Source organism: Ranitomeya variabilis, chromosome 3 (genome assembly GCF_051348905.1).
Source record: "Ranitomeya variabilis isolate aRanVar5 chromosome 3, aRanVar5.hap1, whole genome shotgun sequence".
Classification (NCBI taxonomy): Eukaryota; Metazoa; Chordata; class Amphibia; order Anura; family Dendrobatidae; genus Ranitomeya; species Ranitomeya variabilis.
Window position 1 is genome coordinate 445,983,966 of NC_135234.1, and position 13,231 is coordinate 445,997,196.

At 40.4% G+C, this 13,231-nt stretch overlaps 1 protein-coding gene across 1 annotated transcript in view; it reads left to right on the forward strand.

Moving 5' to 3' along the window:
- Window positions 1-13,231, forward strand: part of ZZEF1 (zinc finger ZZ-type and EF-hand domain containing 1) — a 289,900-nt gene that overhangs the window by 175,024 nt on the left and 101,645 nt on the right. Inside the window, exons 24-25 of the mRNA XM_077296491.1 lie at window positions 2,918-3,119; window positions 9,827-9,960. Of these exons, the coding sequence (XP_077152606.1) occupies window positions 2,918-3,119; window positions 9,827-9,960 (336 nt within the window). The remainder of the gene's footprint in view (window positions 1-2,917; window positions 3,120-9,826; window positions 9,961-13,231) is intronic.

Consider the following 13,231-nt stretch of genomic DNA (forward strand, 5'->3'; position numbering starts at 1 on the left):
AGTGGGGGAGAAGTTCCAGAGTAATATGCGCCAGGGACAGTTAGCGCTATAAAGCGTTATGTGGCACTGATGAGAGGGAGCCCGGGGCCCGTTTCTTAGGGCACACACCGTGAGACTCCCGCCCCGTACCTTGAAGAGCTGCACCGGAGATCAGCCAGCTCTCCCCTGTGCAGCAGGATCAGCTTCGCGCCTTCCGCCGTCAGCGCGCGTGGCAGTGAAAATGGCCGCCGCCTCCAGCAGCTCCGTCCTCCGTCCAGGCACCCCCGGAGTCCACCCGACCGAAGCCGCCCGCGCAGCCCCTCCGAAGCCGGGCACCTCCAGGCACCCAGGGGAACACAGCGGTGGATCGGAAAACCCCCTCCGGTGAGTATTAGCAGGGAATTCAGGTCAGGATTATCGGAGCTCCAGCCAGACGCGTCCTCACAGCTCCGCTACATAGCCACGCCCCCGGAGAACATTATTTTTGCTTTACACATACTTCAGCACGGCTATGTATAGCACAGAACAAAATGAATTTATCAAGAAAAGGACAGATCACAAGAAACACAATAACTTGGGCTGGAAGCATTCCCTTATGGTAAGGTGCCCCTCGAACCCCCGTACATAGTAACTACAGTAAGCTAGAGAGGTGACATACTCCTATACATAATTTACACTAGCAAAATTGGAGTAAACCATGATCACCAGAAAAGGATTGTTAAAAATCAAAAATATGTATTAATACAAAAACACAATTCTAAAATATACATTCAGGTCCAAGAAGATGAAATGCTAGATGAGATGAGCAGGCTAGAAAGCCTAAAGCTAAATAAAGATACTGTAGCTATATTGCCCAAAAGTGAAATTTCAATAATTGCCAATATGTGACAATTGCGCATATACAGGGCGGTAATACAGTATATAATCAATTGTAAGAGCAATAATTCAATCACATAGTAGTACTGTGGTCAATAAGTGCCATAGATAAAGTACTAGCGTAAAAAAAAGAAAATTTTTTAATCTCGCTTATTCCCTAGTTCTTTTTAGCATTGAACAATTCAAAGGGGATAGCCTATATAAGCCCAGGGTCACACTAAACGTATAAAAGATCGGTCTGAGTCTCCCTGCCGAGAGTTGCACGAGTGTTCTCTGTATGGTCGTCTGTGTGTAATGCGATTATCTCTTAGCCATTTATCTGTATGACATCTGTATGGCTTATCATTTCTCACTGATTTTCCGTATGTACCATCGCATTAAATTAACTGGCTTAATGGTTTGAAATGAATAAAAACCTAATCAAGGAGGCCATACATTGGCTCTACAAGAAGTTAACTCCTCAAATCTTTCTAATAGAGGCTCTGCTGGTGTCATGTTTTTCCTGGTTTCTGAAGAACATGTGACAGGCTAACCTTAAACGCAACTGAGCAGGTTCTTTTACATTGGGTCTTATCTCAACGTTTTGGGGAGCCTTACCCAGTGATTGTTGAGGCATGTTCCTGGCTTTTTTAGAGGTTGCCAGGACTATCTGCATTCCAAGCTTCCTGTTCTTGGGTGATGCAGTTTCCTGGCTTCAGGAAAATGTATGCGTATTTGTCACACGCTATACGGATGGCCTGTGTGGCGATGGAGCTTTTCCTCCTACCCATAGGCTTGAATTGGCGAGTCTCGGACAATTTTACACGCACGCCGAATACGCCTGAGAACAATACGCTGACCTGGATTGCCCCATAGGGTAACACTGGGCCGAGTGCTATGAGATGTTTTCTCTCATAGCTCTTGGCCACATTGTTTGGTAGTGTGACTCCCGCCTTAAGAGTTCTTATGCATTTATATCATAACGTGCTCAATAGTTCCAATGTAATAAGACTAATGCAAGCGAAAGCAGTATGTGATAAAGTGCAAATGCAAGGGGAAATGGTTAATAATCGCTTATTCACAGATCCCCTTCATGTAGATAATTTATTGGTGATATTCTGTCAGCTCTTAGCACTACCCAGCCATGCTAGTCAAAGTAAGTCTTGATGAAATGCAGAACAGTTGCTCAAACAATTTACCCATTTGTGTATAAGGAAAGCTCGCCTGTCAATAATATCTCATTTACGAGTGGTATCAATGGCGTAAATCGGTAAATGGCGTATTGAGAAAAAAAATTGGGGGGGCAACCTCAACATTGCAATAAAATGCTTTGTATCGACCCTAAAATGGTATGCATAAAAACATCAGCTCGGGTTGCAAAAATTAAACCACCACCCAGCCCCAGATCCTGAAAAATGGCGATGCTACTGGTCTTGGAAAATGGCGACATAAGTGAAAAATAGGTAAATTCTTACAAATTTTGGATGTTTTTTTCACCTCTTAAATAATAATAATAAAAAAACCTATCCATGTTTGGTAATTGTGTACTTGTACTGGCCTAGCATTTAGTGAACATGGTAAATAAAAAAAAAAATTGTGGAATGACTCTTTTTTTTTTTTGCCGTTTTAAGCACTTGAAAAATAAAAAAGAATAAGAGTTATTGCTCTGGGATGAAATGGAAGAAAGAACAAAAGAGCAAGGTCATCAAGGAGTTAATCTAAGGGGAAACATTGATCTTACTCTTAAGGCCGTACTGTTGAAATATAACAACGAGGAGCTGGTAGTGTGTGGCGATAGGCACCATCAGAACGCCCTTCCTCTTCAGCACCCCTGTTTATGTCCTGCACCAGGTGACTGCACAGGACTCCCTCTTTCCCCACCAACTGTTTTGCGGATGTTTAGTGCATACTATAAAACTTGTTCATGCAATGAGGACATCGCATTGAAGCTATTATTTTCATCCTTCTGTCATAATGACAGGTTTTCTAGAAGGCTGGATTATAAGAATTTTCAAGCATAGTCTAAATATTTATACAGAGTATTGTATACTATAGTAATGTATTGTAATTTTTTTTCTTTCAGAAAGTAACTTTCAAGGCTGGTCCACAACTTCAATTTTTGTTCTTTTCGGACAGTAGCAACAATGAATGGGGTTTTAAGTTTACAGTGACTGCATTCGGCCTGCCAGATATTGCCCTGTCTTGGAGTTCAGATTTACAGATACTTGTTGCACGCTTAATGGGCCGTCTTGCCTCCCGGTCTATGGCGATGAAGTCCTCATGTGGTAAGAAATTCCTGTTCCTAAGGTCACTTTAACAGTCATAGTTTGTGTTAATATCTATAAGCCAAAATCAATTATGAAACCAACAGAGAAAAAGCATGGTGGAAAGATCTATGCCTCTTCCACATTTTGGCCATGTTTCTGGCTGTAGCTTGTGCTAAGTCATTAATTGAAATAGTCTTGTGTAAAAGCAGCCTTCTTATGTCTGTCTACAACTTTTGTGTATATACAGTACAGACCAAAAGTTTGGACACACCTTCTCATTTAAAGATTTTTCTGTATTTTCATGACGTTGAAAATTGTACATTCACACTGAAGGCATCAAAACTATGAATTAACACATGTGGAATTATATACTTAACAAAAAAGTGTGAAACAACTGAAATTATGTCTTATATTCTAGGTTCTTCAAAGTAGCCACCTTTTGCTTTGATGACTGCTTTGCACACTCTTGGCATTCTCTTGATGAGCTTCAAGAGGTAGTCACTAGGAATGGTCTTCCAACAATCTTGAAGGAGTTCCCAGAGATGCTTAGCACTTGTTGGCCCTTTTGCCTTCACTCTGCGGTCCAGCTCACCCCAAATCATCTCGATTGGGTTCAGGTCTGGTGACTGTGGAGGCCAGGTCATCTGGCGTAGCACCCCATCACTCTCCTTTCTTGGTCAAATAGCCCTTACACAGCCTGGAGGTGTGTTTGGGGTCATTGTCCTGTTGAAAAATAAATGATGGTCCAACTAAACGCAAACCGGATGGAATAGCATGCCTCTGCAAGATGCTGTGGTAGCCATGCTGGTTCAGTATGCCTTCAATTTTGAATAAATCCCCAACAGTGTCACCAGCAAAGCACCCCCACACCATCACACCTCCTCCTCCATGCTTCACGGTGGGAACCAGGCATGTAAAGTCTATCCGTTCACCTTTTCTGTGTCGCACAAAGACACGGTGGTTGGAACCAAAGATCTCAAATTTGGACTCCTCAGACCAAAGCACAGATTTCCACCGGTCTAATGTCCATTCCTTGTGTTCTTTAGCCCAAACAAGTATCTTCTGCTTGTTGCCTGTCCTTAGCAGTGGTTTCCTAGCAGCTATTTTACCATGAAGGCCTGCTGCACAAAGTCTCCTCTTAACAGTTGTTGTAGAGACGTGTCTGCTGCTAAAACTCTGTGTGACATTGACCTGGTCTCTAATCTGAGCTGCTGTTAACCTGCGATTTCTGAGGCTGGTGACTCGGATAAACTTATCCTCAGAAGCAGAGGTGACCCTTGGTCTTCCTTTCCTGGGGCGGTCCTCATGTGAGCCAGTTTCTTTGTAGGGCTTGATGGTTTTTGCCACTGAACTTGGGGACACTTTCAAAGTTTTCCCAAATTTTCGGACTGACTGAAGTTCTTTTCTTAAAGTAATGATGGCCACTTGTTTTTCTTTACTTAGCTGCTTTATTCTTGACTTAATACAAATTCTAACAGTCTATTCAGTAGGACTATCAGCTGTATATCCACCAGACTTCTGCACAACACAACTGATAGTCCCAACCCCATTTATAAGGCAAGAAATCCCACCTATTAAACCTGACAGGACACACCTGTGAAGTGAAAACCATTCCCGGTGACTACCTCTTGAAGCTCATCAAGAGAATGCCAGGAGTGTGCAAAGCAGTCATCAAAGCAAAAGGTGGCTACTTTGAAGAACCTAGAATTATAAGACATATTTTCAGTTGTTTCACACTTTTTTGTTAAGTATATAATTCCACATGTGTTAATTCATAGTTTTGATGCCTTCAGTGTGAATGTACAATTTTCAACGTCATGAAAATACAGAAAAATCTTTAAATGAGAAGGTGTGTCCAAACTTTTGGTCTGTACTTTTATATATACATATACATTTATATGCATTTGTTCTAATATAGAAAAAGTTTGCCTTTTTTTTTTTTTTTTGCTGTAAAATATTATTTTCTCCAGTAACAGTTGCCCTGACACAAAGTAAATTAATTATTCTTCAGCTTTCATTCATGGCAAACATGTGTTTCTATATTATATGTGTATATGTACATAGTACACCCACTTTTGAAAAGTGAGGTTTTTATCAATATCTCACTGAATACAAGAGTAACTTCCCAATATTTCAGAAGACTGAGTTCCACTAATTAATATTTAATATAACTCATTGCAGAAGCTTTAGTTTTATTCCAATTCGTTAGTGGAATTATGAATACAACCCACATCAAAAACTACATCTGGTATTTTGTATGACTTCCATGATGTGTAAGAACACCACCAAGTCTTATAAGCATGGAATGAACTAGTTGGTCGGATATTGCAAGGTCTATCTTAATCCATTCTTCAAGAACAACCTCTTTTAGAGCCTGGATGCTGGATGGAGAGTGAAGATCATCTTGTCTCTTCAGAACTCTCCATATGTGTTCAGTTGGGAATAGTTCAGGAGACATACTTGGCCACTGACTCCCTTTCACCCTGTTCTTCAGAAATACATCAGATGTGTGTGTTGGATCATCGTTTTGTTGGATAAGTTCACGTCTGCCAAGTGCACGGAGTAATGGTAGCATCTTCTCTTTCAATATAATGCAGTACATAAATGAAATGTACCTTCCCAATACCAGCTGCACTCATGCTTCCACCACCATGCTTCATTGTAGGCTCCATGCATTTTTCTAAAGTCATTTTAATAAGTGAATAGTGCCAACAGTGAAGTGAACCATGCAGTGCCCTTATGTGGGGCTGCAGGAGTGCTGCTGGCATCGGGGAGTTTCTATGACACATCAGTCTTGTAAAAATTTTGGAAATTGTTCTTGTATTCATTGAGAGATTGATTAAAATCATACATTTCACAAGGGGCATACTTATTTATGCTGAGCATTATATAAACAGTGGCATGTAAAAGTTTAAGCACCCCTGGTCAAAATTGATGTTATTGTGAGCAGTTAAGCACATTGAAGATTAAATGATCTTTAAAAGGCCTAAAGTTAAAGATGACACATTTCCTTCGTATTTTAGAGAAAGAATGTATATTTTAATCTTTTACATTTTAAAAATTACAAAAGGGAAAATGGGCCTATGAAAAAGTTTAATGGTTACCCAGTAGCACCCCCTTTTGCAAGTATCACAGCTTGCAAGTGCTTTTTGTAGCCAGCCAAGAGTTTTTCAATTCTTGCTTTGAAGGATTTTCATCCATTCTTCCAGTTCTGTGAGATTCCTGGGTCATCTTGCATGCGCTGATATTTTGTGGTCTAGCCACTTATTTTCAATGATCATCAGATCAGGGGACAGTGAGGGCCATTGCAAAACCTTCAGCTTGTGCCTTTTGATGTAGTCTATTGTGGATTTTGAAGTGTGTTTAGGATCATTATCCATTGGTAGAAGCCATCCTCTTTTCAAATTCAGCTTTTTTGACAGATGGTGTTATATTTGCATCAATAATTTGATTTAATTTCATTGAATCCATTCTTCCTTCTACTCTTGAAATATTCCTGTGCTATTGGCTGCAACACAATCCCAAAGTATAATTGATCCACCCCCATGTTTAATGGTTGGCGAGGTGTTCTATTCCTGAAGTTCTGTGCCCTTTTTTCCCACACATCTTTGATCATTGTGGCCAAAGAGTTTTTTATTTTAACCTCATTGGTCCACCACAGGACTAGTTTTCATAATCCATCAGGCTTGTTTAGATGTTCTTTTGCATACTTCTGACATTGAATTTTCTGCTGAGGACGCAGGAGAGGTTTTCGTCTGATAACTTTCACATGAAGGCCATATTTGTGCAGGTGTCTCTGAAAAATAGAACAATGTACCGCAACTCCATAGTCTGCCAAATCTGTCTGAAGGTCTTTTGCAGTCAATCGGAGGTCCTGATTTGCCTCTCTAGCAATCCTACGAGCAGCTCACTGAAATTTTGGTTGGTCTTCCAGACCTTATCTTGACCTCCACTGTTCCTGTTAACTGCCATTTCTTAATTACATTTCGAATTGAGGAAAGGTCAACTTGGAAATGCTTTGCTATCTTCTTATAGCCTTCTGCTTTGTGGGCCTCCATTTTCATTTTCAGAGTGCTAGGCAGTTGCTGAGAAGAACCTATCACTGCTGTTTTATGGCACAAGGTTATAGGAGGCTAGGTTTTTATAAAGCTGGGAAATTTGCATCACCTGACCTTTCCAAACAATGAGGGTGAACAAGCCATTACCCTAACGGGCTTATTAAGGCCTGAAACCTTGGTCAAAGTATTCTTGGCACACACATCTCCAAGGTTGTCCAAACTTTGGCATCTGACCAATTTCCTTTTTGTAATTTTGATCCCCTTAACGACCACTGATACGCCTTTTAACGGTGGCAGATAAGGGTACTTATTGCTTAGTGCAACCTTTTAACGGCGCTGAGAAATAAGTTATTGTGCCCCCCCAGCGTCGGAAATCTCCGGGGTTTCGGCTACCGTGGTTAGCTGAGACCCCGGAGAACATGATTTGGGTAGTTTTTTACTGTCCCTACTGTTGCGATTGCTGTTATTCACGGTATAACGGCAACTGCAAATAAAGTCAGGTTTCCATTTATTTCTCTCTCCTCTGATATGATCTAGCACATCAGAGAGAGAAATGGGGTCCCCTGAGCCCCCTCGGTACATCACGCACCATCGGCGTCTTCTACTGGGATAATAAATCAAACCTTCCTTTATCCACCCCCTTAGGTAAAAGTCCTAAAATTAAAAAAGTGTTTATTTCCGTTTTTCCGTTAGGGTTAGGGTTGGGGCTAGGGTTAGTGTTGGGGCTAGGATTGTGGTGTTGCGGTTAGAGTTGTGGGGTTAGGGTTAGGGGTATGTTAGGGATGGGGTTAGGGCTGTGTTAGGGCTGTGTTAGGGTTGAAGTTAGAATGGGGGGTTTCACTGTTTAGGTACATCAGGAGGTCTCCAGACGTGACATGGCCATTGATTCCAGCCAATTTTGTGTTCAAAAAGTCAAGCAGTGCTCCCTCCCTTCTGAGCCCTGCCATGCGCCCAAACAGTGACTTTCCCCCACATAAAAGGTATCGGTGTACTCAGGAGAAATTGCACAGCAAATTTTGTGGTCCATTTTCTCCGGATACCACTGTGAAAATAAATATTTTTTTTTTTTTTGTGAAAAAAGTTAAATTTTTCATTTTTTCCTTTCACATTGCTTTAGTTCTCTCGAAGCTCCCGAAGGGTTAATAAACTTCAAAAATTGTTTTGGAAATTTTGTTGGAAAAATGAGAAATTGCTGGTCAAATTTTAAGCCTTATAACGTCCTAACAAAAATTTTTTTCCAAAATTGTGCTGATGTAAAGTTGACATGTAGGGAATGTTATTTATTAACTATTTTGTGTGACACAACTCTCTGATTTAAGGGCACAAAAATTTAAAGTTTGAAAATTGCAAAATTTTCAAAATTTTTGCCAAATTTCCGTTTATATGGGCAGCACGGTGGCTCAGTCGTTAGCACTGCAGCCTTGAAGCGCTGGGGTCCTGGGTTCTAATCCCACCTTGGACAACATGTGCAAGGAGTTTGTATTTTCTCCCCTTGCTTGTGTGGGTTTCCTCCGGGTACTTCGGTTTCCTCCCACCCCCAAAGATATACTGATAGGGAATTTAGATTGTGAACCCCATCGGGGACAGTGATGATGATGTGTGCAAAACTGTAAAGCGCTGCAGAATGTTAGCGCTATATAAAAAAAATAAAGATTAAGAAGATTATTAGTTATTTCATAAATAAACGTAAGTCATATCGAAAATTTTTTACCACTAACATGAAGTACGATATGTTACAAAAAACAATTTCCGAATCAGTAGGATGAAAGTGTTCCAGAGCTATAACAACATAATGTGACAGTGGTCAGAATTTTAAAAATTGGCTCGGTCACTAAGGGGTTAAAATTTAAAAAATGACTACCGTATATACTCGAGTATAAGCAAACCCGAGTATAAACCGAGACCCCTAATTGGGAAAACTAATTGACTCGAGTATAAAATGGAAAATTCAGCAGCTACCGGTAAATGTCAAAAGTAAAACTAGATACCAATAAAAGTAAAATGAATTGAGACATCAGTAGGTTAAGTGTTTTTGAATATCCATATTGAATCAGGAACACCATATAATGCTCCATACAATTCATGATGACCCCATAAGATGCTTCATACAAAATATGCCCCATATAATGCTCCATACAATTTATGATGGGCCCCATAAGATGCTCCATATTAAAATATGCCCCATATGATGCTGCACAAATGTTGAATATGGCCCCATAGGTTGCTCCATACAGACATTTGCCCCGTACAATGCTGCACAAATGCTGATTATGGCCCCATAAGATGTATAAGAGTATGATTAGACAGCTGCCGCTCCCCCTCCCCAGCCGACCCCTGGGAATGACTCGAGTATAAGCTGAGAGGGGTAATTTCAGCCTAAAAAAATGGGCTGAAATTCTCGGCTTATACTCGAGTATATACGGTATATACTTTTTTTCCCTAAAATACAAAGAAAATGTGTCATCTTTAACTTTAGGCCTTTTAGAGGTCATTTCATCTTCAACTTGCTTAATTGTGCACAATAGCAATAATTTTTGATCAGGGGTGCCGAAACGTACATGCCGCTGTATGTATATTTGTGTGTGTATATGCACATATATATGTATATATAGTGCTCAGTATAAGTGAGTAAATATGTATTTTTAATTGCTTATATTTCTTTTATAGAATTGGGACCTGTTGCAGATTTTCCATCTGCAAAGATAACTTCAGTTGTTAACTCTCCATTGTGGAAATCTGTATTTAGTAATCAGGTGTACATGGAAACAAAAGCAAACCTGCAGGAGCAAGGATGTATTGAGGTATCTTACTTAATATTATTAATTTTGTCTTAAAATTCCTTGTGTATTATGAAGAAGTGATACCTCCATATAGTGACAATGTTTTCTGCTCCACATTACTGCTGCTCTAAAACATGTGGCTGACAGCCAGAAACCTAACCTGTTTCTGCTAGGTTGAAGAAGCTTTAGGGTATGTGCAGACGATCAGCAACTGGTAGCGCTTAGAATGCACGCATGTTCACTGTGTCCAAAGTGCTGCCGGTTATTGAACCCAGGTGAATCCGCATGTGACCACTGAACTGTGCGGATTCACTGCGTCCAATACATTGTATGGGTACAATTTCTGGAAAGGCATGCCGCATGTCCATCTCCGCAAGTGAGCAGTGGGCGTCTCTAAACCCATAGTGGGCATGGGATTTCTTGAAATGGTGTGGCTGTGTTTTGATTAGCCAGCTTCACAGAAGGGAAAACGTAAATGCCTGCTCAGAAGGTCTGTGGTTTATACCCAATTGGCTGAACAGACAATTTGCATCATAATTACCGGGCTCATAACTTCGTAACAGAGGGCACAGAAAAAAAACAGCAATTAGACGAGGTCCTCAATTTAAAGGGAACATGTCATGTCCTTTTTAGCATGTAAACTGTTCCCAGTGCGTTGTTAGTGGTGCAATGTTCATCACTAACACTTTTTTTAAAAATTAAAATAGACGGTCTAAACATATGCAAAAAGAACTTTATATAGTTATGTCATTCCTACTCTTGTAGTCATAGGGGTATGCTTCATTTTATTCAGTCAAGGTTGGCGCTGCCCAAGCAGCTTGAATGATGTTTCTGAGGTTGCGCCGACATCACTCAAATCTGGTTAGAAAAAATCCCGCGCTTGCACAGTGTTGATCGGGGAGCAGCGCATGCGGCTCTACGATGCACTGTGTAAGCACAAAGCAGATTTGAGTGACGACTTCACAAACCCCTGGGAACATCATTCAAGTTTTGTGCGTGGTGCCAACTGTGACTGAATAAAATGAAGCACACCCCTATGACCAAATAAGCTGGTATATATAACTATATAAAGTGCTTTTTGCAGATTAGACAGCCGTTTTTAATAATGAAAAAAAAAAAAATTGCATCACTAACAACACACTGGGGACAGTTTACATGCTAAAAAATGCTAAAAAATGACACGACAGGTTCCCTTTAAATGGAAAAAATCTAATGACGGGTCTTCTATAAATATTTGTCCTTCAGAAGTGTTGTCTACTTGAATATTAATAGTGTTTGTAGTATTAGAATACAGTACAGTGGTTTAATACTAGTGACCGGAAAATTTACCTCCTTATCTTAAACTCACAATTGTGGTGAGTTGTCATCTTGTAAGTGGGAGCCTGTAACATTTATGTATATAGCATGTATATTTGTGTTTCCGTATGTGTGTGTATATATAATACAGTACTGCACTATAGTTTTGAATAACTGTGGAAAAACTGCTGCAAATTAACAATGCTTTCAGAAATAGAAGGTTTAATAGTTTTTATCAACCAATAAAATGCGAAGTGAATGATCAAAAAAAAAATGTAAAATCAATATTTGGTGTGACTACCCTTTATCTTCAAAACTGCATCAAAGCATCGCTTCTCAGTACAGTTGCACACAGGTTTTTCATGAAATTCAGCAGGGAGGTTGTTCGAAACATCCTGGAGAACTAGCCAGAGACCTTTTGTGGATGTTTTAACTGTTTTTATCTGATGTGTCAATAAAAGTTTACCTTGTTATTTATCTATATTGTGTGGTGTGCAATCACATGAAGCGGCTCTGTTTTCCTTTTTTTTCCTCTTCATGGTTTTTTACCGCTTCTGTTTGCACCCCGTATATATTTATTTATATTGGTAGTGCGCTGGTAGTCTATTTATACTTTTGTGGATGTGGGCTTCTGCAAATCCTTCTTTCTCTTCCTGTAATCCCAGACTGACTCAATGATATTGAGATCAGGGCTCTGTGGGAGCCATATCATCACTTTCAGGACTCCTTGTTCTTTATGCTGAATTTGAAGATGGTTCTTAAATGGAACCTGATGTCACCAAATGCTATTCATCTTCATGTATTGGATTAATCTGCAGACATAATATTAAAATCCTGTATAGCCAGCTGACTTTAAGTGCAGTTACACAGAGAAATGAAGCTTTAATCATCGTGTAATCACTGTAACGGCTCTTTCAGTCGCCCTTGGTGGTGCCGGAGAGTGATTACGGCAGCGATAAGTATACTGGTAGCATCACTAATATCGCACTTTCAGTGACAGCCTGCTTGCAGTGTGTGCAGAGGGAGCAGTCACTCAAAGGAGGCCTGGAAGGGATAAAATAGCCCCACAGAGCCCTGCTCTCAACTCCAAGTCTGTCTGGTAATACCTGAAGATACACAAAGATTTGTGCAAGCCTTCATCCACAAAAGATCTGTGGTTAGTTCTCCAAGATGTATGGAACAACCTCTCTGCCGAGATCCTTCAAAATCTTTGCAAGTGTACCTACAACAATTTATCGTGTTTTGAAGACAAAAGGGTGGTCATGCCATATTTTGATTTGATTTAGTTTGCTCATTTGTTCATTCACTTTGCTTTTTGTTAATTGCTAAAAATAAACTATTAACACCTCATTCTTACTTTGCAGCATTTTTTCCACACCAGCACAAAACTTTTACATACACATATGTATATGAAAAATGAAAAAAATAGATAAAAAATGTGTGTGTGTGTGTATATATATATATATATATATATATATATATATATATATAATCTCACCAGGTTTGACCAATATGAGATACAGCCACCTCCTTACAAGACTGATATACTGCATTGTTTAATGCTGTATATCCGCCCCAACACGACCTGCAAGATAAGAAAAAAAGCTGTTATTATACTCACCTACAGGACAGTCCGAGAGGTGTTGGTGATCTTGGTCCGGCGCCTCAATTCTTCTTGCGATGCCGTCCTCTTTTTTTGCTTCGTGTGTTTGACGTGACCCTATGTCATCCACCCAGTCTCCCCGGCATCGCGCTCCTGCTTCTCTGCCCTGACTATTGCAGAGTAAAGTACTGCGCAGGCTTCGGGGTTCCTTCGCCTTTCTCGGCACCTACGCTCTGAAGTATTTTACTCTGCCCTGCATCAGGGCAAGAAATACGCCTGCGCAAGAGCACGATGCCAGGGAGATTGTGTGGGTGACGTAGGGACTCGTCATCCACACAAAGCGAGAAGGATGACTGCATTGTAAGAAGGGAGGCGCCGGACCAAGACCAGTGA